Source organism: Lemur catta, chromosome 8 (assembly GCF_020740605.2).
Source record: "Lemur catta isolate mLemCat1 chromosome 8, mLemCat1.pri, whole genome shotgun sequence".
NCBI classification, from domain to species: Eukaryota; Metazoa; Chordata; class Mammalia; order Primates; family Lemuridae; genus Lemur; species Lemur catta.
The window spans coordinates 6,340,287-6,366,924 of NC_059135.1; the positions used below are offsets into that span (position 1 = coordinate 6,340,287).

Below are 26,638 nucleotides of genomic sequence, written 5' to 3' on the forward strand. Positions count from 1 at the left end.
TCCCCTCATGTTCTAGCTCTTTCTTCTCTGTCTTCAAACATAAAGGTATTCACCTAGGAGCCTACCTCTGCCATATCCTTCATTACCTTCTCTTTTCCTCCTTTTACCAATTTTCTTCCAAAAATGCTCTATTTTCACTACTTCTACCTCTGAACCACTCACTGACATTTCTTTTAAGTTGAGGCACAACTTACAGACAGTAAAGTATGCTATTAAGTGTACAGACTGATGTTCGTTTACATTTGCACACGCCCACTTAACACCACCCAGAGCAAGACCCAGAACGTTCCCATCATCCCCGAAGGGTTTCCTCCTGCCCCTTCCTTGCCAATGCCGGCACCTCCTAGAGGGGCACACTGCTGGGACTCACAGCTCCCCTGACTAATGTTGCCTATCCCGGAACTTATGTAAATGCACCCATGCAGTACATATATTTTTGTGTCTGGCTCTTTCACCCATTTCATCGCTTATAAAATTCCTTTCATTTTGTCATGGAAGTAGCTTTCCATTGTCCATATATACCACATTTATCTATCCTACCATTAATGGACAGAGTTGTTTCCAGTTTTTTTTTTTTTTTTTTTGAGACAGAGTCTCACTTTGTTGCCCGGGCTAGAGTGAGTGCCGTGGCATCAGCCTAGCTCACAGCAACCTCAGACTCCTGGGCTTAAGCGATCCTACTGCCTCAGCCTCCCGAGTAGCTGGGACTACAGGCATGAGCCACCATGCCCGGCTAATTTTTTTGTATATATATTTTTAGTTGGCCAGATAATTTATTTCTATTTTTAGTAGAGACGGGGTCTCACTCTTGCTCAGGCTGGTCTCGAACTCCTGACCTCGAGCGATCCACCCGCCTCGGCCTCCCAGAGCTAGGATTACAGGCGTGAGCCACCGCGCCCGGCCTCCAGTTTTTGAGATTATGAACACAGCTGCTGTAAACATTCTTGGACCTATCTTTTGGTAAACAAATGTACTAATTTCTTTTGAGTACACACCAGAGTGGAATCATTGAATCACAGGGTAGGTGCATGTTTAGTTTTCATGGATGCTGCCAAACAGCTGCTTCTTAACAGTGTAGTTCTCAGCATCAGCTGCACCTAGGACCACCTGTGTCGCTCTGTAAGTAAGTCACACGCCACAGGGACGGACTGCACGGAAGACAGTGGTCTATAAGCCAACAATGAAGCTGAAAAATTCCTAACACCTCGTGGTGTCATAGCCATCATAATGGCTAACGTGCGTGTTTGTGTCTTAGTTTTTAATAAAAGTTTTAAAAATAAAAAAAAAAAACCAAAACTTTAAAACAGAAAAAAAACTTACAATAAGCTAAAGTTTATTATTGAAGAGAGAAAATTTTTAAATAAATTAAGTGCAGCCTAAGTGTGCAGTGCTGATAAAGTCTGCAGCAGTGACCAATAATGTCCCTAGGCCTTCACGTGCACTGGCCAGTGACCGACTGACTCATCCAGGGTGTGCAGACATAGACACCTACCATGTGTCACAGTGGCCTGCGTGTCCAGGGCAGTCATGCTGAGCAGCTCTGCAGCCCAGGAGCAGCAGGGGGCTGCCCACCCACCCAGGCTTGTGTAGGGGCCACCCTGCGACGTTTGCACAATGAAAACGCCTAAAGACACATTTGCATCATTAAGCGACACGTGACTATTTTGACTGCCTTCTGGATACTTTCTGAGATTTCCCACTAACGCTGTAGGATCGGTAAGTCTGAAAACAAGTTCTATTTTTTTCCTTCCAAGCCAGCTCCGTCTGCCTTCCGATTTTCCAGTGTTTATCAAGGGCAATCAGCTCTTGCAATGGATCCTGCTTTTCTCTTTTGCTTTCATTTTCACTGTTTTTCTCCCTGAGGCCCAAATTACTGCTCAGCTGGAAACACCATAACCGCCTCCTCACTGGTTCCCTGCGTCATCCTCATCCTTTATATAATGACGTGACGAAAATTCTTTCTGTGCCACTTTGATGCCACCAGTGCCCAGCAGAACTTTCAGTGGCTTCCTGTTGCCTGTCACCTCCTGGCATCCAGTACACCCCACTCTCCCAACTCAGGCCCCCGTCTGTTTCAACGTGAACCCAAGTCAAACCAGGCCCTCCTGCATCAGCCGCACATGTGCCCCTGTGGTCCTGCCCTGACGGTGTCTTTAGGCCCCCGGAGCCCATCCACGAGGCAGTCAGCGAACACCTCATAAGAGGGTGTCCTGTCCTGGGCTCTCAGCCTCATTCATGGGAGCAGTTCTGACTGGCTCCCGCCCCTGCCAGTTGAGCGAGCCCAGGTGACGGCCAGAACTCTTTCAGATGACATTTTAAACTTGTTCTCCCTTTCCCTAGACGGCTAGCTGCCCTGGGCACCTCACCACCGCAGCCCTCTGACCCTCAGGACCCTGCCGTGGGCTGGCTTCCCTGATCCTGCCCCGGCCCGTGGCCGTGTCCTTCTCTGACTGCTCTGCAATGCATTGGCCATCGCCCTGTTCTGTCTCCAGTTACAGGCAATTGTGCACTTCTCTTGTCTTCCCTACCATAAACTCCTCGGGGAAGACATCTCATTCATCTCTGCTCTCCCGACACCTACGACAATGCCTAACTCTCATTAGGCCACCAGTAAATACCTTTGAACAAATGAATAAATAAATATTTTTATTGCATCTTTCCCCAAACACTGTTCTTTGGAATACAAGTGGCCTCATAAGCTATTAATTGGTATTCCATGAGCAATTGAGTTTGGCACACAGATTTCTCATGGAGAACCATAACACTCTTACACCCGTAAAGGCTCTGGTAAGTCCTGCAGTGAAGAAACCTGTTGGATGTTGATTCACTTGGCAGTTTAGCAAGTATATTTGATCACAGGACATTTTTTTTAATGAGCTTCAGAACCCAGTTAAGGAAATAATGGTTTGAAAACCTCTCAGAATCTTAGAACACCTGGACAGAAGGTAAATCACGAGGGTTACCAGTCCAGCATGTTGCACAAGGCCAGATGCCCTTTTCCCGTGACACAAATCACTTGATTTCTAATGTTTGCTCTTTCCTTGCCTTTTTTTCCCCCCTGGCCTAGTAGACAAGGATGCTTTCTACTTTCTGTTTGCCTTTGGGCACAGACAGGAGAGGGGTGGCAGCGGAGGGCAGGGAGTTTCTGGAAGAGGACTCACCCCCGTTGCTTTCTGCTTAGTGTAGGCGTATTTGTCCCGAGTCAGTCTCTCGAAACGGTAGGTCGGTGCAAACGTGATTTCTTCCTCCTCTGAAACACAGACACCGTGGTTTCAATTTTGATCCCCCAAGTGTCACATCTGGTCGACTTTCCCTACTCTCCAGCATGATCCTCCCCCGTAAGGACACTGGGGAAAGGGGAGCCGGTCCAGGAGCCGGGCCTGGCATTCTTACCGAAGTGCAGGAAAACTTTCTGCTCCTTCCTCTCTGTGAGCAGCTGGTCGTGGGACAGGAGGTCCGCGTATTGCTGCTGCTTGATTTTCTGGATAATGGTTTCTGCCTCCTGGAATAAGGACATGCCCCGGCCACGGGTGAAACACCCCTTCCCTTCCCATCTGGGCCACTGAGGGGCTATGGCCGGGAGCTGGCTGAGCCAGGTGGCAGAGTGATGGGAGAAGGGGTGGCCGTGACAGTTACGTGGGAGCTGAGTGAGAGCAGGGGGAACCGAGAGGAGAGGCTGAGGCTCCGCAGCAGGAGCAGCAGTGAGTCCCTGGGGGAGCAGGTGTCGGCCCAGCTCGGTCCTTGTGACTCCCCGACTGTCTGCCTGGAGCTGACTCAAGGAGCCCATCCTGTGCCGTCCCAGCCCCAGCCCCCGGGGGGTGTTTTCTTACCCAGGTGGGCAGATCCACGCGGTAGTTGAGATCTCCCAGCCAGAAGAGGTGGGTGAAGCGGTGAGTGATGTTGAAGGGACTCAGTTTCTTGTCTCCCAGGGCCAGGAAGCGGAGAATGTTCATATAGTTTTGGTTTCGCCTAATGCAAGGTAAAAGCGGCCACCTAGTACGGGGTCACTGTGCTATGGCACTCAGCTGCTCAGCAGGGAATCAGAGTAGGGAACATTCTAGATGGCTGCAGCTGCCTTCATGGATTGATAGGCAGAACAGGCTTTGCTCTGTCAAGACGCCCCATGAGGTTGTCCCTTCAGTAATGGAGTGGTGTTGGGGTACATCAGGTTAATGACACAAGGACATATCTTTTCTGACCTTCAGACAAAATTCATCCACACATGAGGTCACTATTGTGCTGCAGTTGCCTTTAATGAGACCATGAAAAGCCCTCAAAGGCCGTAGGACACCCAAAAGGTCCCAGGAGGGGGCCCTGGTGTTGCGGGGTGTGAGGTCGGTGGGCAAACAACCCAGCTCCGGCCCCCGGGGATGGGCTGCGTTACCTGAGTTTCTTTTCACTTCCTGAAGTCAAGTGGCTGTTCACAAACCCCAAGGAGGTTCCGTTGAACATGAAGGACACCCCCACAGCTCCTTTGTTCCCTAAAGGGAGGAGGAGAAAGAAGAATCAAAATATCAAACAGGCAAACCTGCTACGGGGTAGGAAGTCAAGGTAAGGCCAGAGTAAGAGGCAGGTGAGAGGCCCAGGGGGCCAGGAAGACCAGGAGGATGCCGTAACCCACTCCTGGCGTCTCTCTCTGTAAAGTGACCAGCGCACCAAGCGGCCAGGGATGATTGATAGAAGCAGCCAGAAGCCTCCGGAATAAGATTCAGAAGGAGGTGCATGGGCTGGCAGCCTGACCTCCCTCCCAGCTCACTCAGGGCTCTAGGTGAGACCCAAACTCACACTGAGATCACACCTTTTCTGCCTACGTTCTGATCTATTTTAGACTAGCGGTTCTCAAAGCGTGTTCCCCAGGGCAGCACCGGGAACTTGTGGGGAGGGCAAATTCTCAGGCACCCCCCCCCACCAGCAAGACCTACTGAATCAAATTATGGGGTGCGCCCAGTAATTTGTGCTTCACAAACCCTCCAGGCCATGAGCGGGCAAACACTGGCCCACTGCCAGCTAAACATGGTTTTTATATTTTTAGATGATTAGGGAAAGAAATCAAAAGAAAAATAACCTTTTGTGACATATTAAAATATGAAATTCAAATTTCAGTGCTTATAAAGAGCATTTGATTGGAACACAGCCCTGGTATTGTCTGCCGCTGCTTTTAGGCTACATGACAGAGCTGAGCAGTCACCACAGAGACCGCATGGCCCACAGAGCCTGAAGTGTCACCATCTGGCCTTTTACAGAAAAAGTTGGTCAACCCCTTTGAGAACCTGCTCTGCCCAGTACAGCAGCCACGAGCCACTTGCAACAGCTGGTCCGCATCGAGACAGGCGTGAGTATAAAGCAAACGCTGGCATAGTGGCCTTGTGAGAAAGCCAGGATGTGAAACATCTAGCAACCCTGTACGTTGAATACCTAGTGAAATGATAGCGTTTTGGATGTATGAGGTTCAATAAAGTCTATTATTAAAATTAGCTTCACTTGTTTCCTTTTATTTTTAATGTGGCTATTAGAAAATTTAAAAAGATCTATTTAGCTCCTGTTTCATTTCGGCTGGATGGCTCCGGGTAGACCGTCAGCGGCAGGACTTCAGCGGTCGTCTGGCACAGCCAGCTCAAGTCTCGGAGTGGGGACCTGCAGCTGTCAGTGGGAAGCAGAGCCAGGCAGAGCAGAGGCTTCCTGCCCTCCGGCCCCACTTGGGGGGCCTCTCCTTCCCTTCCTGCAGGGCAGCCTGGGGTTGAACTGTCGGGGCTGAGCCCCACCTGGGTTTCAGTCCCTGTCCATCACTTTCTTATCACTGGTTCTTAGGCAAGTTAAGGCACTTCCCCGTAGCCTGAGTTTCTTCCTCTGTGAATGGGGAGAACAGTCCCTGCCGCCACTGAGTGTTTATGACCAACGAGATCGTGCTCATAAAGCATGTCGCACCCAGCCTTGCACGGGGTGTGCTCTCAGAAAGGCCTGAGCCGCACCACGGGGCCTGCGCTAATGGCTGGGAGCCACTTCCGGGTAGTGGAGAAGGCAGGCTGGCCCCACGGGAGGGGAGAAGGGAAAGGGGACAATGGCTGTGAAGCTCAGACTCTGCCCTCCTCACCCCTCAGACTTCCGTCTCCTGGGCCTGCTCCGAGAGGCCCCTGAGCACCCATCTCTGGTTGTGCCCGGCGCCTCTGTGCCCCATGCCACACACCTCTTCGCCCGCACACCTGCTCTTCCCCACGGTCCGCTGGTGCGTGCACGCAAGCAGGCCTCCCGCCAGGAGCTAACCCCGGCCCAGCCCGAAGCTGCGATGATGAAGCTGAGGCAGTAGCCAGAGGCCAGGCCTGGCCCGGGGAGGGGCGTAGGGTGGTTTTCTGTTGCAACAAGAGACTCGGGTGGATCCCACGAGGTGGGGCGGGGGCAGGGGCTGGCAGGTGAGGCTGGAGGCCAGGAGAGGCGGACCCTGGACACGGCAGCTCCCAGGCCACAGAAGGGCGTGGGCATAGCCCACGGCAGCCGCGCCAGCCCCACCTGCCACTGTGGCAGGAAGGAAGGGGGACGGGTGGGGGTGGACGTGGGCAGTTTGCGGTTTGTCAGCAGAAAAGCCGAGAGAGCTTTTCCCGTTCGACTGCAGCAGTTCTTCTGTTTCCTGTTACCTCTGGGACCCTGTCCTGTCCCTGACTCTAACCACCAGAAACCACGGGCCTCGCCCTCGACGACCCCCGAGGCCCTGAGTGTGTGCAGGTCCCCACATGTACCACACACAGGCACAGGGACTCATGCACACCCCTCCACTCACACGCACATAAGCACGAACACACATACACAGACTCGCGCACTCACACACTGACAAGCCCACGCTCATGGATATAGGGCACACCCCCACGGACTCACACTCCCACCCCCACGAGGCCTTCCTGCTCTCATTTGGTTCTCTGACGCACCCTGATTAGTCCCCACTGACTTTCAACTGATGCTTCCAGATCCACCCTGGGTGGTGAGGACCGGGGTCGGGGCCAGACACCCCGAGCCTGTGTTTGCACATAAGGTCTTACTAGCACACAGCCACTCCTGTTCACTTTTGTGGTGGCCGTGGCTGCTTTTGTGCTACAAAGCCAGAGACGAGCGGTTGTGTATGGCCTGCAAAGCCTAAAATACTTAGTATCCGTCCCTTTCCCGCAAAAGATTGTCAACCCTGTGGTAGGTTCTTGCACCTCAAAGTGGGGTCCAGGAACCGACCAGCAGCACTGACGTCACCTGGGAGCTTGTCAGAAACTTGGACTCTCGGGCTCCCCCTAAGAATGACTGAGTCGAGCCTGTGGTTTAGCCAGAGCCCCACAAGCACTGGTGTGGACCCCGAGTGCGTTTCAGCTACAGAGGCCAATCATTCCGCTTGCCTAGGACCCTGTTTCTAATCCGGGAAGGCCAGGAGGGCCCAGAGGACAGGGGCGTGGGAGCTGAGGCCCAGCATGCTGGAGGACCCCTCCCTGCTCACCCAGCGTGTTTGCGATGCCCGTCTTCACAGTGTCTGTGCAGATGTGGCTGATGCGGTTCTCGTGCTCTGGCTTGGCCAGCACCACCATGCGGATGTTCCAGAGCGTGTGGATGGCCACCTGGTGGGGAGGGACAAGGTTGTGACCCTTGGCCAAGGTGCAGGGCTTGGAGCCAGAGCATGGCGATTGACACCCATCCCCGCCCTGGGTGGGGGGTACCCTGTCTGCAATCCCTAATCTCGGGGGCACTCCTAGTGATGCCCAACCGATGCAACAAAGCATCTTAAAGATGAGAATGGGGCTGATGAGGGCGGGGAGGCCAGAGGACCCAGCAGGTTTCAGCAACACCCCATGGACTCCATCCATTTCCGAATACAGGTGCAGCTCTCTGGCCCTGGAAGTGGGGGGACCACTGAGCCCCCTGACATCTTTGGAAGTGGAGAGGTGATAGGCTGAGCCTGCCCTGGCTTCTGAGACCCTCCTCCTGAGCAAAGCCCCTGTCCCGGAGCCCACCCGGGGTGCGGCCAGCTGCTCACTGTTTTAAAAGTCATGCTGGTGATTTCTTGCAGGGACTGTTTGAGGATCTCCAGCCACTCCTTCTCACCCAGGGGGTCCTCCTGGGTGCCGATCACGTAAATGTCGTGGGGGATGTAGTCAGCAGAGTCGTCCCGCGTCTTTCCCTGCCCCTTGGAGAGAAACCAGGACGTGATCTTCTTGGGAGGGGGGGCGTTACCTTCAACAGCAAAACCCAACACCAAGTGAGTCAGAGGCACATCCGGTCAACAGCATCAGAATTCAAAACAGAGCAGGGCATGTGTGCGGGGAGGTCACATGATCACGAAAGGTCATCCAGGCGGCCAACCAAATGTGAGATGGAGACCTGAGTGCCCAGGATGTCAGCCGGGGGCAGAACTCAGTTAAGCCTCCTTTTAAAGATAACATTAAGTTTCAAAGAATAGAAACACTGGAAGATTTCCCGATGTCAAACACTGTCCTACGCTTTGGGGCTGCCGTGGCAATTGAGACACAGTTTTGTTCCTCAGGGAACTTCCATTCTATTTCAGAGACAGCCAAGTAAGCTGACGAGTTTAGAATGGCGGCTTCTACCTCATTGTCAGGAGACAACAAAAGCTCCCTTGCAAGAGTCAGAGCCCAGCCCAGAGCTGAGATGCACGGGTGTCAGCTAGAGAAACGGGAAGAATGTGGAAGCCCCCCCACCCCATTTCAAAACTGAATCAAAGCAGCTTAATCAAGGAATAATGAGAGGTCTGCTTCTCCCACAATGCCCTTAAAGATGAGCAAACTTTCCCCACCCCCACCACTGTGCAAAGGACAGCCCTGACTGTGTCCACAGCAGAGGAAATCAGGCAGCTGGTAAGAGACACGAGACTCCCAGGGCACTGGCCAGGGCTCTCCTTCAGTGCTGCTCTGGCCCCTAGGACATCTGGGCTTGCACTGGCCAGCCCGGGAGGTGTGGAGGCACAGGAGGGCTAACGCCACGCAGAACCGGCTCAGGAGAGCAGAGCAGCAGAAACCCCCGGGACCTGGAGCCTCCCGCCTTCCCTCCTGAAGCCCCGGCCCGTCCTCCACTCGGCCAGGTGGGCCACAAGTCCCACGCTGTCGGTTCCTGTCCAGAAGGTCCCTGCCCCTCCAGGAAGGGCTGCTGCTCTCCCCTCCTCCCAACGCTGTTGGGGTGGGCCTGACTCTGCTCGGGACATAGGACACCCAGTTATATTAGAATTTCAGAGAAATGGGTAGTTTTTAGAATAGGCATGCCCCATGCAATAGCTGTTTATCTGAAATTCAGATTTAACTGGACTTCTATCTAACAATTTATTTCTAGCTGAATACCTACTCTAAAAAATTACTTAGGACAATTTATACTTAGTAGAATATGTATATTTAGTATGTAAGTATATATTAGTATATAAATACATAGCATATGTATTTAATACAATATATTATTTAATATCTCTTTAGTATTTATTTCTAGCTAAATACATGAAATATTTAGTATAATATATTTATATATTTAGTATATAAAATATATTAGAATATAAACATATATTTGGTATATATATTTAGAATTTATTTATTTCTAGCTAAATACCTATACTAAAAAATGATGTGTTGTTTATATGAATTTAAATTTAACTGAGCATCCTCTATCAATCTATCTACCTGTCTCTCTCTCTCTCAATAGGGGGATGTCTTTCTTCCAGGCCTGGGGCTCCTTGGCGAGCTGCCTAAGGCTGGCAGGGTACCCACCAGCCCCTTTGCCTAGATATTCAGACCCTTTCCCTAAAACTTGCCAATTTAGACATGCAAAGGCACTCCAGCTGCTCTTGGGGTGCAGTAGTTCCAGAGCTCATTGTTATTACCCATTGTCTCGGGGCAAGGAAGAAAGAGAGAGGGGTACAGCCCCCCTAACCCCATCTGAGGATGGCCGACGCAGGAAAATGGAGCCAAAGCAGGGCGGCTGGGGGAGGGGCGCGGGGACCTACCCATGTTCCAGGTGCCGATGAAGATGGTGATCATGTCGGGCTCCGGCTGCTCCGAGTGCCTGTTCTTCATCTGCTGCAGCAGCTGGCAGAAGCCTTCTCTCTTCTAGGGATGGAAGGGCGGACAGACTCAGACAGGCTCTGCCTCCCTGCACACTACCCGGTGCAAAGGACTTGGCAGCTTCTAGAAAACTGAGGAGTGTAAATCAGTACGAACTTCCAGGACACCAACCTGGAAACACGCATGCAAAGTTGTAAGCTAAGTGGCTTGTCTGACCCAGCCATTCCGCTGCAAACTCGGACAATATCAGGAAAACACAAGAAAACAATCAGGAACTGCACAGAGATCCCAACAAGGCCCTGCAGCACGTTTCAATACAGAAAAAAATCAGGAACAATCTTAATGTCCCATGTTAGGGGATTCGTTAATAATTGTATTATGGACCATCCATAAGCTAGAATACCATAGTGTTGCCCAGAAATACTTTATCAACAAGAAGAGATGGCTGCAATGTATCATTAAGTATGAAAAGTTAGTTGTCAAAACAGTATGAATGGCATCATCGTATTTTTATTTTTAAAAAACATCCGGAAGGTTATAGTCCAAGGTTAACTAGGGGTATGTGGGTGTTTTTATTTTAAATGTTTGCTTCTTTGTATTTGCTACTGTATCACCGATGAGAATAGATCACTTACGTAATAAAAGAAAACTTAAATTAGAGAAACTAATTAAAAAGAAAAGAGCACATGAAGGCTGCCACAGCCTCCTTAATATTTTTCTCTTATTCTCCTCGGGTACACGTGGGGCCCAACGCAGACTCTGCCCTGTCTCAGTCTCAGTCCATAGAGCAGGCTGACTTTGAACGGGGGCACACAAAATTGCAGGTTGGACCATGAGACATGACCAATCTTTGACTGTTTCATACCTACAAACACAGTAATTTCATAGGATCCAACCTAATAATTGCAAATCTCAGTAAGCCCCCTCTGAATTAACCAGCTCATGGAAGTGTAATGACTATCTTTGTTGAAACCTGCCTGTAGTTGGGGGTGGCGCATGGTTCCATGCCTCAGTTTATCCCCGTGTCTCCATCCTTCTGAGCTTGCGGCAATGGGGCAGAACTGGGTTTTGGACCTATGCTCACGTGCCATGAGCTCTGCCCAGCCAGGCGGTCTTTCTCTCCGCCTCCCACCGCCTGCTCGGCCCCCACTCCCTTCTTTCTCCCAGCCCTTGCCTGTCATTCCTGCAGCTCTAGGCACCCCCAGATCTCCCACCAGCCCACCCCTGCCACTTTGCAGGTGCAAGTAGCAGTGGGGTCCGGGCACTTGGCAGGGGCAGCCGCTGTGACCCCACACCAGGAGCCCTTGTCCCTTGGCCTTGTCTGAGGTGCCCCACATGGGGTGTCCGCCAGCTCCTGGAATGATGGGTGCCCTAACTTCCCTGCAATCCATTCTCACTGCCTCGTGCAAGCTCTACAGTAGAGCACAAACAGTGAGGGTGCGATGATGGGTTTTGGACCCTGGTTCAAATTTCTGAGGCGAGGGGTCAGGTCTCAGAGCACCCGGCTCTGGCTGCACGCAGGCGAGCCCGGTCTTCCCACTGGCTCTCAGCACCTCTTACCCCAGGGGCCGGTCCTGGCAGGGGGTCTCCCTTCTGCACAATGGGGCAAAGTGTAGAAGGGGAAGCCTTGTTGGGATGCAGATTTAAAGCCAGGGAGAGGTGCCCCAAAGGGCTCCCAAGTCCAGCCTAGAGAAGCTAATAAGCCTCCCAACCAGGCCTGGGGCTGGGTGACAGGCAGATGATAAAGGATGCACCCCGGCCTAGAGGCAGCATGGCACAGTGGGTCGCCACCATGCTCTGGGACAGCCGGAGCTGCAACTGCTCAAATGCCAGCCTGGAACATGGTCCTAACCTCTCTGAGCTCAGCTTTCCCGGTGAGAAAGGGGCTGTTCTGGGAACTGAGTGAGCTCATGATGTGCACTCCCTGGCACACAGAGAGCCCCAAAGCACATGTGTCCCTCCAGTCCCCTCTTGGCCCATCTCAGAAGTTTCTTGTCACTTACTTTGGAGTCAGCAAAAACATACTCCTTCCTCAGGATCTTCTCCTTCTCCGTTTCCACCAAAATTACCAACTTGTTTAGAAACTTCTGTGACTTGATGAGCTGCAGGACTGAAGAGAAACAGAAATCAACTTATTCATTTATCCATCAGTCAGCCAATGTGTACAGAGTCTCCACCATGTTCCAGGCACCTGACATCAGCTCCCCCGACCTTCCTGGCCCCAGGCTGAGCCCCGAACCTGTGTCTGGTCTCCCAGATCCCTCTGCTCCTGGCTGCTCTTCCTGGGAGGGGCTCAGCCTTGGGAAAGGTGGTGTCGGAACAAGCAAGAGGTGGCCTGGCCCGAGTAGGGTCAGCTTTCTTCCTCCCTCCCCTCTCTCCTTCCTTCTCCTTTCTTTCCTTACTCTTCCTCCCTTCTTCTTTGTTTTTTAAGGGATTTCTAAATTCCAAATTTTTACCTTCTATTTTCATCAATTAGTAAGGGTCAAATGGTTCTATGTTTTTGCAAATGATAGCACCCCTCCCCAGCCCCATGTCTCTCCAATGTCCCACTCCTTAGAGGCCACCAGTTACATTTCTTAGTGGATCCTCTTGGAATTTTACTCCATGTTTCTAAAAATCATGCTTAGGCTGCTACTTTCTGGTGCTTCAGTTTTAGATATTTCCTATCACATAGTGACTATGGAAGATGAAGATTCACTCACACCACCTGCCACCCCTTCATTCCCTGCTAATGCATAATTCCAGCCTCTGCATCATCCTTCCAATAATTATATCATAATTTTGGCCAGCTAAGCACTCAGTGTTCACGTTATTGTGATTATGGAAATACTACTGACAGACCAGCCCTAATAGCTTTTCTTTTCCTACACAACTTTTTGTTTTTCCTGGAGTTAATAATTGCCATGTTTTTTCACTGTTTCTAACTCTCCCCCAGTTTGTAACTCTTTTTCCTGTAACCAAACCCTTTTATCAGTCTCACCGTCCTGCTGGGGCCTTTCCCAGAGCCTCTGGGTCTCCTGTCTCCGACTGGTGACCTCTAGGCCTGACGCGGAGCCCTTACCGCGGCGCCTTCCTTCATCACCCAGGAATCCATTTACCTGGATGTTGTCTCATGGTCCCATTTCTTTTTATCTACAGAATTTGTTTCCTCTGGTGTTTTGTCTTTTTGTCCCACTGTCACCCATCCCGGGCTCCCCCCAGTGTCGGGTGATCCTTGGCTGTGCGTGTCCCCACAGTGGGGTTGGTTAGTTTTGGGTCCCTGTAAGTTGGCTACCATTATCCATCTGCTTTCCATCATTTGGAATGTTGTCGCTCTCTCATTCTCTGTCCCTGTGAGTTGTTCCTTTCGGAAGGGAACAACACTGACAGCATACAACTGCAGCTGTCACCCTGAGCCAGAAGTCTCCCCAAAGGGAAATCAAAATCACATCACTTGTTCTATTCTATTCTCACATGGCAGCCAGAGTTCTCTCTTTAAAGTGCGATTGTGCATCTCCCCTGCTTACAAGCTTCTAACAGGCTCCCTGCACCGAGGAGCCGTGAGCCCTGTGCTCTGCTCCCTGCCCGGGCTCTGCCTCCTCTGAGCTCCAGCAGCCCGGCCTTCTGTCACGCCAAGCTGGTCCCTCCTGTCTCTGGGTCTTGCGTGGCCACTGTCTTCTCCACACTCAGGTATCACTTCAAGTGCATGTCCCTGGGGAGGCTTTCCCCATTGTCATATTTTCCTATTTAAATCCCCAGCCTAGCATTTATCACTCCCTGATGCATTCCTGGTTTATATGTTTGTGTATTTGTTTTCGCCTTTACCCTCTTGGGAAAATGCTCTCGGAGGGTGCATGCAAGTAAATGGATGGCCTGTCCTCCTCTGCACCACAACGCCTGGCAGACAGTAGGTGCTTTATGATTTTGTCATGCAGCAGCTGACTGTTCCCATGCACAGAAGACCACGATGCCAAAGCTATCAATGAACGTGGTAACCAGAACAGGGCAAGGAAGCTGCAATGCCTGCGACCACAGATTTCCTCTGGGTGGGCTCCACTTTATCGTAATAACCACGACGGGAAACTGACCGCGGGCTAGGCAAAACACATCCACATTCCAGCCCCTGCAGGGCCCACATTGAGGGGAGGAGGTGGGATTTATGAGCAACGTTGCAAGCATCTCAGGTGCTGAGTATCTGCTGAGTGCGCACTTGCCAGGTACCAAGGCCAGTACTAGGGCCTGCAGAGTCCAGGGTGCATGAGGAAAAGACCCTGCCCTCTTGAGGGTGAGAACTTGCGAAAAGGTAATTGTGTTCTGACAGAGCACGAGTGGAGCTCCACCAGCTGGGGGAGGGGGAGGACAGGAGCCAAGTAGGTATGGCCCTCACAGGCTAGCAGGCTCTGGGCACCCAAGCTGTCCTCTTAAGGGCTCACAAACCTGGTCTGAAAAAAAAAAAGCACAATTTTTTTTTTTTTTAAGAGATGGGGGCTCACTATGTTGCCCAGGCTGGTCTTGAACTCTTGGGCTCAAGTGATCCTCCTGCCTCAGCCTCCCGAGTAGCTGGGACTGCAGGTGCGCACCACTGTGCCAATGAAATAGCTTAGCCTGGGCTCAGTTTTCTCAAGGCCACTCATCTCCAGCGTGGCGCTTTCACCCCTCCCTGATCTGCTTCCGCAGAGGGGAATGTCCACCTCTCGGTGGCAACAGCTCCAACCCTTACTTTGGCACTCAAGGCCTTGCACACACCTGGGACAGCGTGACCTCCTGCTTCTCCCTCCAGGGCCACAATGAGCCATGTGTGACATGTGATTTCACCACCCCCCTGCTCAGTTCCCTGCACACATCATTCTTTCAGTCCCATCAGCCTTCCCTGTCTCATGCTTGGTGAACTCCTATTCACCCTTCAAAGCCCTGGGGAGAGCCATCTCTGTGGTCTGACACTTTCCTGCTGCACCCCACAATAGAGCTAATCAATCCTCCCTCAGGACTACCCTTGATCTGGCTCACGTTCTAATACATGCACACATGTATTCCCTTCTAAACTGCAAACTCTTTGAGAGAAAGTTCACAAGCAAGGGCTGGCACATGGAAGATATTTTTTAAAATAGCCTATTGAATTGAATTGACAAGAGTTTACAGTGCTTCCCAGAACCCTGCCTGGGAGGAGTGCCCTTTCAATGTCAAGTTTTTTAGAACAGTCAGGCACTCTGACAATCTCTTCACTCATCGCAGGTTTCCAGTTCCTCTTATCGAAGCTGGGTCCACCCTCTCTCCGGGACAGATGAGGAAAGCGCCATTCTCAGTGGATCACTTCCAACACAGCCTCCTGCTCAAGCCATCAGCAACTGCCCATTTCTCCTGCCCAACCTGGCACCAGAGTGGCCCTGCCCCAGTGCTATGAGCCCAACTCTGCAGGAATATGACAGCTTGTCACCCTCAGTGACCAGGGACTCTTTTTCCTGAGATTTGCCTTCCTCACAGCCACATCGGAAGGACAATTATAATGGTGACGGTGGTGGCAGCAGCCAATTGTGTCAAGCATCTCCTGCATGCCTGGCCCTGTGTGCTTTGATGTTTACCCATTAAGACTCATGGCAGGCCTGCAGGGTGCTACTACTATCCCCATTCGACAGAAGGGTAAACTGAGGACCAGAGAGAAGACACCAGACCAAGGTCACAAGTGGCTGAACTGGGACTCAAGGGTGGCTATTGATGGGATTCAGGATACACTACCCCCAAAATGTGGCATCTTAGCATGTTGAATATTTTAAGCCAAAGGAACATGAGAAGCAGCAGGTGCCAGCACTACTCTGACCTGAAGCAGGTCACCAGACCCTCTCACATGGGCACAGGGAGTCCTTACATTGCATGGCACATGCTTATACTCAAAAATTACTCGCCATTTATCTGAAATTCAAATTTAACTGGGCCTTCTGTATTTTTATTTGCTAATGTGGCAACCCCAATCATGCCCCATTAAACGGACTGTGAGACACTGAAGAATGAAAAGTGCCACTGTAGAGCAGAGGGACTCTGAACACCTGCCATGGGACACAGACTGTTAGCGACGGTGGGGATTTATTTGAGGGGAGCATCGATAGCATTTATCAGGTTTCTCAGGGGAACCTACTGGTCACCTAAATAAAGAACCAGAGCCTCAAGGGTCACCAATCGGCCACCAGCCCGTGCTGGGGACCGCTCAGGGCACCTTGTGCTCTCCTCAACCTTCTGCTCCACTCTGGGGCTGATCACCAGCCCCTGCCAGGCACACTGCTGTCCCCCACCTCCTGCACCCCAGATGGCCTGCCTAACCTGCCTAACCTGGGGAATCTACACTCCACGTGGGCAGGGCCCTATCCGTCCTGTGTCCTGCCCACCATGGCTTGTCCATAGCGTTTGCTTTGTGAATAGTTCCCAGTTTGTGGATGAGCTGATTTGATGGTGCAAAATGCAAAGCCTCAGGTGCTCAGAACCCGCTAATAATTACAGCTGGTCCTCAGAGTAGCTGCCACGTGGCGGGCTCTATCCTAAGGAGCCTTACACGTACTGTTCATGTAATCTTTGTCACTCCTGTTTTATAGGTGAGCGAACTGAGGCCAAGAGAGGTTACGTGACATGTCCAAGGACACACAGCTGCTGAGCAGCAGAGCTGGGATGTGAATTTAGACAGTTTGGCTTCAGAGTCCATGTACTCCAGTGTCGTGCTAAACTGCCTCTCGGTTTATGCCGTGCTAAAGCAGCTACCGATGTCAACAACACCTCATCTGTGCAGGGCCTTGTACCAGGCACTGAGAAGGGACAGGATGGATCAGACTGGCTCCTGGTGGGGAAGACACACACACACACACACACACACACACACACACACACACACACATCCAGAAGCACCACCAGGGCAGGGCGTGCTGAGTGTGTGAGACAGGTGGGGAGGTGCAGGGGAGGCCTCCCGCGGAGCCGGGAAGTGCAGGAGTTCCACAGGCAGGGGAAGGGCAGTGAGCCCTCCCTCCGCAGAGGGGTGGGTGGACCTGGCGGAATCTGCTCCTGACCTGTCACCTGTAGGGCACTGGCAGGAGACTGTGACGGGCACAAGGGGTCTTACTTTTCTTGTGGCTGTAGAACTTGTCCTCGGAACCATCCTTGGACTTCTTAATGATCAGTTTCCCAGACTCAACGTCAACTTTGAGCTGCATTTTCTGAGGGATGCCCAGAGACTCCGACTTCACCTTCAAGAGGAAGAGACGTTGCTCACTGATTTCTGCCTGGCTTTTGCAATGCTGACCCCTGAGCCCCTTGTCCATGTGGCTGGGTGACCCTTGGTTGGTGTCCCAAGTGGGGCCACGGGGCTTCTATTTCCTGACCCCCCTTGCCGCAGCATCGCACATGCACACTTCCACGGGGACGGGAGTCACTAGGACTCTCGGGGGCCCAGCTCGTCCATTGTGTGAGCTGTGCTGCCAACCCAACAGGTTTGGTGGAGGAAGCAGGTGAACTGCTGCAAATGGTTCATTCAGATTACTTTCACAGCACTCATTAATCTGATGTGTCATCTGCTTCCAGAAAGGATTTTAGTAATAGATTTAAACTCCTGGGCCTTGTTACAACCGCTAATTTAACATTTACTGATAATAATTAGGAAAAAAGACAGTTGCCTAGGCATGCTCGGAAAATGGAAATCTATCTTAACACAAGATTATCACTGGGGCCAGAAAGGACTTTGTGGTGGGGAGTGTGTGTCTATGAGTATTTGGGGGAGGGGGTCTTGGACTGTGTTTCTGAATGTGGGGCCAGTGCCAGCTGGATGCATGAGAATCTCTGGATGTTGTTAAGAAAAGCACATTTCTGGGCCCAAACCTGCAGATTCTAATCCATCCCTCTCAGGGAAATCACAGAAATTGCACCTTTTTGTCTTTCTGATCCCGTCTCCCCTTGAGGTACTACTCTGCAGCCTGTTTGGAGGCCCCTGTTTGATGTCACTCATCACCCACATTTTGAGAAGGACAAAGTTTATAGAGCATCTTAGGCCAACAAGAAGCTGTTCCCTTGTAGTGTCCCCTGAAGGGGGTCCCCCAGCCACCTGTGGGCACCCACCCGCTCCAACGTTTAACCGACTTCACGGCAAGGTGGTTCCACCGCCTGCCGTTCTCAGCTGTTGGGCTCCTTGGGGCCCCACAGCCCAAGGCCAGAGCCCTCTTTCCACAGGGACCAGTGCAGACCCAGCCCCCAGCTGCAGAGCACAAGGCCAGCCTCTGCTGCCCCACGGCCACTTACCTCGAAGGTGACAGGAGGGATGAGGGAACGCCGGTGGGAAGACTCGGGACCTTCGTGCAGCAAGGCCTTGACCTGTGGGCATCAGTGTTGGGGACAGAGGGTTAAAGGGGACACCAAGCCTGCCCGCCTGGGCATTCTCTGTGCAGAGAGGGGACCACAGGGAGGCCAAGAGGAGCTGCAGGATCCCCACGAGTACCTTGTCTTCGATAGAGGACAGCAGGCTGGTCAGCTGGCTGAGCTTGGACACCATGTTGATGGGATTGGCCTCACCGGGCACCTGGCGGAGGAGGCAGAGCCCGTGAGCATGAGCCATTGGGAGGCGTGGAGCAGGCACTCTCCACACCTCCCCTCATTCCAGCCTCCCCACGGCCCCGCAGGAACTATTATTATCCCCACTGGCTGACGAGGACACCAGGGATATCGCCTATCTTCTCCAAATTCGCAAGGCCAAAAAATAGATCTTCACCACTTCTTCCCTCTAAACCCGCCTCTGCCCTGGTGCCTCTCGCCTCACCCACTCGTGTGCCTAAACAAAGCTCTAGGACTGTCCCTGAGCGGTACCTTTCCTCCTCCTCCTTCTCCTGCCTGCTGTTCCCGTTCTACTTCCAAAATACTTCCAAAATGCACCAACCCCACTGCTTAAAACCCTTGTCTAGCTCCTCCCCACCACAGGGAGAAAGTTACCCGGACCCTTCCCCTTCCCCCTGGGGCTTGGCGGGATCCACTTCCCATTTGCCTTGAGCTCTACTGTCTAAAGATCTCCAGAGAGTCCACCTCACTTGGGAGGGACACCTCCTTGTCATTCAGGTCTCAGACCCACAAAGAGGTCTTCCTTGACCACACAGTCTCTAAGACAGCCACCAGGTCATCTCCATCAAGTCACCCTGCTTTATTCCATACCAATCACCAGGAGCTAAAGTTCTCTCCTTCCTTTGGGGGTTCATGGTCTGTCTCCCCCGGAATGTAGGCTCCATGAGAATTGAGGCCGGCAGCGCTGTGTTCAATGCTGCAGCCTTGGTGCTCAGAACAGTGTCTGGCCAGCGAAGGTGCTCAGTAAAGTCGTTCGGTGAATAATACAAGGAGCCCAGAGAGCAGAAGTTACTTGTCCAAGGTCACACAGCTAGTAAATGGCAGAACAGAAACCTGCAGCCCTGTCTGCCTGGCACCAAGTGCCTAGTCTCAAGCATTTATTCACAGAACAAACATTTATGAGGCATCTGTTCTACACTAGCCATGCTGCCAGGTGCTGGGGTTGTAGAGTTAATAAGCCACCATCCCTACCATCCGGCAGAATGATAAAATCAAACACGTGACTAACTTGAACACCACAGAGAATGGAGTGGGAGTTATCGCCAGCTCGGCAATGTTCTTTACCTCACCCCTTGCTCAACACAGCAGCCAGGCTACACTTGCTTTTGACCTCAATTTTCCACCCAGCTACTTTAGTATACTACTGCTACCGTCACCGCGGCCACCTCTATCACCACGGTCAGTAGCACCAGAGTCATCAGCACCGTCACCACCACCACTACCATCACCAGCATCAACACCACAAAGCAACAGTGCACCCCTACCCCCGACCATGACCACTACCCCCTCCATCATCACCATCACTACCCCCCCAACCTCCACACCAGCCCCCCATCACAACTGTCACCACTATTATCGTGGCAGTTAATATTTGTCATTGCTTCCCCTGACTACATTTTGGTTTTTCTCTTGCTCCTTAGTAGAGCTCACAATTCATCTACAGTTATTGTCAGTCGGGGAAGTGGCTCGAGGGGGTGGAGCTGAGGCTCAGGTAAGGGCACAGCAGAAAGGATGCTGGTTGGTTGAGCAGAAAGGTTGGTCACTAGATAGGACAGCTTGGGACCCCGTTTTAGGGTTGTTTTTCTCATAAAGAATTGACACGATAACACAGGTTCAAGCTGCCTCATTTTCCCTTTGGATGCTTGGAATTACCTGCTTTCTCCCCTGGGAAGCCCCCGTGTAGTTTTAGGCAAAATCTTACAAAGCATAAACAAACTTACTGACAAACAGGGAGTTAGTGCTGGGAACAAAAAGCACTAGAGAAATACTGTAGTTTTCCTTCCCTTCTGCCTAACAGCAATGATCACTCGATAAGTTCTTGCAATATGCCAAGCACAGTTCAAATGTATTAATTTATCCATTCCTCACATGTATTGATTCTTCTCATCCTTGGTTTGCTTTTGTGGGAACAGAGTCAGAATGGTGTGTTTACAGCTGGGATAGAACTGAGATTTGAATGCTGGGTTAGCCCAGTTCTCGGCCAGTGGCAATTTCCCCCGCCCCCGCCCCGCCCCCGGGGCATTTGGCAATGTCTGGAGACATCTGTAGTTGTCACAGCTAGGGGATGCACAGGGAAGCCCCCACAACAAAGAATGATCCAGGCCCAAACATCACTAGTGTTGAGGTTGACGGCACAATTCCCAGCTGAGCCTATTGGTGGGTGAATTGGTACGAGTGCCACCCGGGGTCTACATAAGCTGGCCCAGTCACTTTGCTTCCTCAAAGGAGGATGTGGGCTCGGGGAAGGCCTCCTTTCTCACACAGAGCAGACCCGGGTCTCTCCCCAGCCCCAAGGCCAGCAGACAGGTTGATAACGTTGCATTTTGCAGTTCCTAGCAGTCCTCAAATAAATTCCACGCTGGGGTTTGGGTGTCACAGGGGTCCGGGTGTCTGCACCTTCTCTTACCTACCTAAGGCCAAGGGCTAATGCTGCTAAGAGGCTACCAGGGGCAGATGTCTCACACACCCAATTTCACTCACTCCCTAACCTAACCCCGCAGTTGGATAGTACTATCCCCATTTCACAGATAAAGAAACTAAGGACCAGTGATGGGGAGTCGGATTTGAACTCAGGCTGCTCTGATCCATAAGCCAGTGTTCTTTCCTTTCCTCTAGGCAGCCTCAGAACTCTCCCCGCCCCTCCTTTTTTTTGAGACAGAGTCTCATTCTGTTGCCCGGGCGTGGCGTCAGCCTAGCTTACAGCAACCTCAAACTTCTGGGCTTAAGCGATCCTCCTGCCTCAGCCTCCCGAGTTGCTGGGACTACAGGCATGCGCCACCATGCCCTGCTAATTTTTCTGTATATATTTTTAGCTGTCCATATAATTTCCTTCTATTTTTAGTAGAGACAGGGTCTCGCTCTTGCTCAGGCTGGTCTCGAACTCCTGACCTCGAGCGATCCACCCACCTCGGCCTTCCAGAGTGCTAGGGTTACAGGCGTGATCCACCGCGCCGGCTAGAACTCCCTCCTTGATGTGTGAATTTCTGAAGGCATATCAAGAATGATATTCTCTGCTTTCTATAAGACCCAGGGGTGTCGTAAGGGGGTTTGGGAGCCAGCCCCATCCCACTCTGTTGCTGCATCTGCCCCCAGATGCCAATGCTGGGCTCTGCCGGCAGCACTCTCACCCGGACGGCACTTGGCCTATCACTGGAGACCTTCTCCCCTAACCTGCTTCAAAGATTTGGCTGTGTGTTCTTCCGCCCAAACTATTTAAATTCTAGTGTCTGGCTGGGCTACTGTTTTGTCTAGATTTGCTTTTACTTTCTCAGAAATTAATCCATTATTCACTTAGAAGAAAGCAAACAATTTTTTCCCAAATTTTTAAAGTTGCATAAATAGTACACAAATACATTTTCACCATAAAAAACTCAAACACACAATATGGACAAACTCAAAGTCCCCTTGGCCAAATCAGTCAGTCCCCTTCTCCCCAGTCCCATCCCCTCCTCGTGGTGACCAGGATGGCCCTTTGGGTTTAAATCCTTCTGGTCTGATTTCCACGTGGGGGCTGACATCAGAGTCTCTACTGCTCTTTCACCAACAGCGTGCCTTGGAGATCTTTCCACAGCAGTGCCCATACCTCGGAATAGAATTCTGCACCCTACTTCAGTTCACCGTCCCTCGGCATTTATGTGGTTTACCAGTGTTTTTTCATTTAGAGACAAAACTACAAAGAGTATTTATTTCTGGCAACATCCCTTTGTGCCGTGTGGCCCCTAAGATCGCTGCCTACATATGGAACCCCGGAAGAACGCCTGCAGCTAACATTTTCACACAAGGGGCCAAATTGCCTTTCAGAAAGCCAATGTCCCTCCCCACAGCAAAGGAGGGAACCTGCTGAGTCACGCCACCCCCCAGCCCAGTCCACCCGAGCAATCAACCTTCTGCCGAGCTGATGGGCAAGAAGAGATCTCCTCATTTTGAATGTTACTTCCTGGTTACTAACAAGGTGAGGTCGGACATTTTCTCATACCCATGCTGGCTATTCCCCGTCCCTCTTCAGTGAACAGCTTTGTTTATATCCTTCCTCCATCTTAAAAATTGGGAGTTTTTACTTAATTATTTGTAGGAGGTTTCTTTGAGACAGGGCCTTGCCCTGTCGCCCAGCCTCCAACTCCTGGGGTCAAGCGATCCTCCTGGCTCAGCCTCCCAAGTTGCTGGGACTACAGGCAAACGCCACGACTATCAGCTAATTTTTTGTAAGTTCAGTAAAGATGGGGTCTCAGAGTCTTGCTTCTGCTCAGGCTGGTCTCAAGCTCCTGATCTCAAGCGACCCTCCCGCCTTGACCTCCCAGAGTGCTAGGATTACAGGTGTGAGCCACCCCACCCAGCTAATTTTCTATTTTTTTTTTTTTTATAGAAAAAAATACAGCGCTCTTGCTCAGGCTAGTTTTGAACTCCTGGCCTCAAGCGATCCTCCGCCTCAACCTCCCAGAGTGCTAGGATTACAGGCATGAGCCATGGTGCCCGGCCTTGTAGGAGTTTCTTTAAAAAATATATTAATACTTCGTCCTTAATTCTTTATCCCTAATATTTGTTGCAAGTATTTTCTCCCAAGATACAGCTTTTTTCTTTCTTTTAACTTTTTTTTAACTTTGCTGATGACACCTTTTGTTACACAGATCTTTGCTCAAAGGACAACGTGACCTTGGCCCCCAGCCAGGCTGTGAGCAGGTGAGGGGGTCAGGGAGGAACGTTCATCTGGCTTTTTCTGGGGCAAGAGGCAGGATCAGGACTTTAGGCACCTGATGTTTTTCTTTCCTTTCTAGTTTCTGCTGAGAAATGGTGGGACAGGCCCTGCTTCTCTCCCTATTCGGTACTAAATAAGCGGTTTTGCTGATGGGTGCATAATTTGAAATCTTTATTCCTCAAATCAAAGTCTGGCAGCAGGAAATGCCTTCCTGGGGAGGGCAGGATGCTGAGGCTCCCCCAGCACCCCAACATCCACGCTGGCTGTAGCCTGGCGAATAAGGGGTGGGCAGCGTCCCCTTTTCCTTCCGAGCATTCGGGACACTGGCCACTCATCCCTCTCTCTGGCTTATTAATCTCATCTTTCCAACCCCAACACCCTTTACCTGAGGACGTGGACGGAGGCCGGGGGAGAGCTGCTGGTCAAACAACCTCTGCAGAGACTCCAGGGACGGAAGGGTCCGGACGACTTCCCTAGGGCAGGGGACAAGGTGAAGATCAAGGATTAGTAGACACCAAGAAGAGCTTCCGAGGCAGTGAGGCTCTAGCTGGAGACAAGGCCACCCCTGGTCTGGCAGAAGCACGTAATCCTTCCCAGGACACGCCCGGGCAAAGATCGAGGCTTCCTGGCGCCGGCCCACCTACCCTCGACCCCCACCCATCCCATCCCGCATCAAACCAGAGTTGTCACGTGTGGTAGCACTGATTTTACCTGGGTTTTGGTTTAGCCAAACTAGACTATGTAGCCTGTAGAGAATTCGAATCTAGAATCACAAAACTGCTTTGAAATCACACAAATCATCTCCGATTTCCAACGTGCAGTGTTTATAAGGATCTCACACGCATACACCCAGGGTGCTAAAAATGCAAATTTCTGGGCTGCAACCTGGTTTAGTCTGGAATCTGCATTTTAAATATTGGGGCTTCCTGGTGCTGATGATCTCTGGATTCTGATGCAAATCTCCTCCCAGCAAGTGGAGGCCCAGAGGGGGTTTCCATTGTCAAATCCATTGACAAGTCCCAGACTAGGGCTTCATCAATTCCTTGTTCCTTTCTCATCTTTTCTACTGTTCTCCCATTGTTTTAAGCGCGGTGGGCTGACAAGCTTTAGTTTTATTTTTCACTTATTATTTCATTAAAAACTGTTCATGTTTTTACATATTTAACATCCTAATGGTTTCAAAATATTCTATCAAGTAAATGTGCCAAAATTGATTGCTAGATATTTGGGTTGCTTTGAGATCTTTGCTATCATAAACAAAGGCTGCTCTGAACAGTTTTGTTCTGATAGCTTTTCTTTTCCTACTTTTAGTCACAGAATTAGGATAGCCAGAGGTTATGGCTCTTAGTCAATTTCACCAAGCCCTCAAGTGATGGCACCGGCGCTGTTCAACCTGCTCGTTCAATATCTCTAATTACTGTACTTTCTTTCTCTCTCTGTTTTAATGGGCATTACACAGCACTTCAATATTAAATGGATTTGCATATCTTTAATTTCTAATGTCTAAATATCTTTCTATTCTTGATTTCTGGTTAATTTTACCGCATTTTTCTTTGTTTTATTTACTTTGCCAATTTTCCCTTGGGAATTCTGTTAGTATTTTTATATATTAGTATAAACTTTACATATTGCTTTTCTTTTTATTTAATCTAGGTGTTGTATTTTTTTTCCATTACGCTATTTTCATTGTAGGTGGGCTGGATTTCATTATAAAATTATATATAATTTTTTATTTTGTTTTTCATCTCTTCCTTGGTAATTCTTTGCTTACTGCAGTTTATCATCAATATTTAGCAGGAAGCAATTATTTGCTCATTTTAAATTGTTTTCTAACTCTTTTTATGATTGTATTATTTGTGAAAGTTTTGTTGTTCTATATGTTTGATTCCTTACCTCGTTTGGAATTATCTTTTTTAATGTGCTATATAGAACTGAGTTCATCTTTCCCAGTATTGCTAATCAGTTTCACTCAACAGCAGTTGTTCTTTTTTCTGTAGTTCTCTTGGGTTAGTCCATTGGATAAGCTCTGCTTAAATACTGCAGGATTTGTTTCTAGGCCCTATTTCATTTATTCACCTAAAAATCCAGACTGCCCCATGTGTACTAAGCAATGAATTGAATTAAGGATTCAAAGATGGTGTGTTCCTTTTCAACTTTGAAACGGTCATCCTTTGGAGATCAAGGATGGCAGGAGGAGTCTGATGGGGGAGGGAGGGAAGCTCTGGGTAGGCAGATTCTGGGTTTCCACGCCCCCTTCCCGAGAGCTGCTCTGTCCATCTGGTGGCACAGTGGTATTCTGTTCAAATCATCACTTCAGAAAAGAACTCCCAGCTAAAACATTTTTCTAAAGCACTACTTCAAAACAGTTTCAACATCAAATAGATCGCCTTCATTGTTCTCATGTTACAAAATGTTACCCTAAGAACACAAACATATACACAAACACACAAATGGAATCTCTAGGATTTTCTAAGAATTATGCTGTTTTTTCCTGTTTTTCTAACCATTTTAGAGCTTTGAAAGATTTGACCGGCTCCCGGACACATCTGGAGGTGTCAGTTAGGGTCAGGATGACACAGGGACTGCGGCTGGAAGACGTAAGAAGAACCAGCCTTATTGCACAGAAAGGATTTGTCCAGGGACGTGATTGTTGGCAGGATCCCTGGAAAGCGTGTTCAGTCTCGGGTTCCTAGCTTCAGGGACCAATACTGCAGGCAGAGCTGCTAGTCTGGGGAACAAAGACAGGACTGTGGTCCTCCAGTTTGCCTGGCCCCAGGCATAGGTGGAAAGGTGCAGGTCCCCTTCCAGGTCTTTCTGGACCACCCAAGGAGAAGCCACCTCCCACCTTGTTGTCTGCAAGTTAATTAATTTCCCAGGTTCCCATTCAATTTCTGTCTAGCACATCCAGTGTCTCAGAACCCAGAACTACAGACTCAGAAGGAATGTTCTTATGCATTGCTGTTTCTTTTCTTTTCTTTGCCTCTTTTTCTTATCTTGCTTTAGCAAAAAGTTCTCATACAATATTAAAACATCAGATAATAAAGAGCACCTCTTTTTCTTTTACTAAAATGTTTAATGGAATGATTTAATGCTTCTCTGTCAAGTGTAATTGGTTTTACATGGACACGTACTGCATTATTAAGGAAGCAGCCTTCTTTTTTAAAAATGGTTTTTAGATATTGTTCAGGAATTTAAAATTTTATCTATTGGGACATCTATGCAAATGATTCCTTTATCTTCTAATCTGCTGCTAAATTACAGCGCTTTTTGTTGACTTATCTTTGGGAGGATTTCTCAGATACACCCTCCATTTTTCACGTCACTAAATTACATTTACTAGAACGTTACTGAAATAATATAC

At 50.2% G+C, this 26,638-nt stretch overlaps 1 protein-coding gene across 1 annotated transcript in view; it reads right to left on the reverse strand.

Annotated features, from left to right (window-relative positions):
- The window catches only part of INPP5D (inositol polyphosphate-5-phosphatase D), a 105,531-nt gene that overhangs the window by 23,765 nt on the left and 55,128 nt on the right, over window positions 1-26,638 (reverse strand). Inside the window, exons 6-17 of the mRNA XM_045559602.1 lie at window positions 23,663-23,750; window positions 18,472-18,552; window positions 18,276-18,347; window positions 17,107-17,230; window positions 12,032-12,138; window positions 9,971-10,073; window positions 8,003-8,199; window positions 7,469-7,586; window positions 4,385-4,481; window positions 3,831-3,969; window positions 3,394-3,502; window positions 3,162-3,250 (exon numbers count right to left, since the gene is read on the reverse strand). Of these exons, the coding sequence (XP_045415558.1) occupies window positions 3,162-3,250; window positions 3,394-3,502; window positions 3,831-3,969; window positions 4,385-4,481; window positions 7,469-7,586; window positions 8,003-8,199; window positions 9,971-10,073; window positions 12,032-12,138; window positions 17,107-17,230; window positions 18,276-18,347; window positions 18,472-18,552; window positions 23,663-23,750 (1,324 nt within the window). The remainder of the gene's footprint in view (window positions 1-3,161; window positions 3,251-3,393; window positions 3,503-3,830; window positions 3,970-4,384; window positions 4,482-7,468; window positions 7,587-8,002; window positions 8,200-9,970; window positions 10,074-12,031; window positions 12,139-17,106; window positions 17,231-18,275; window positions 18,348-18,471; window positions 18,553-23,662; window positions 23,751-26,638) is intronic.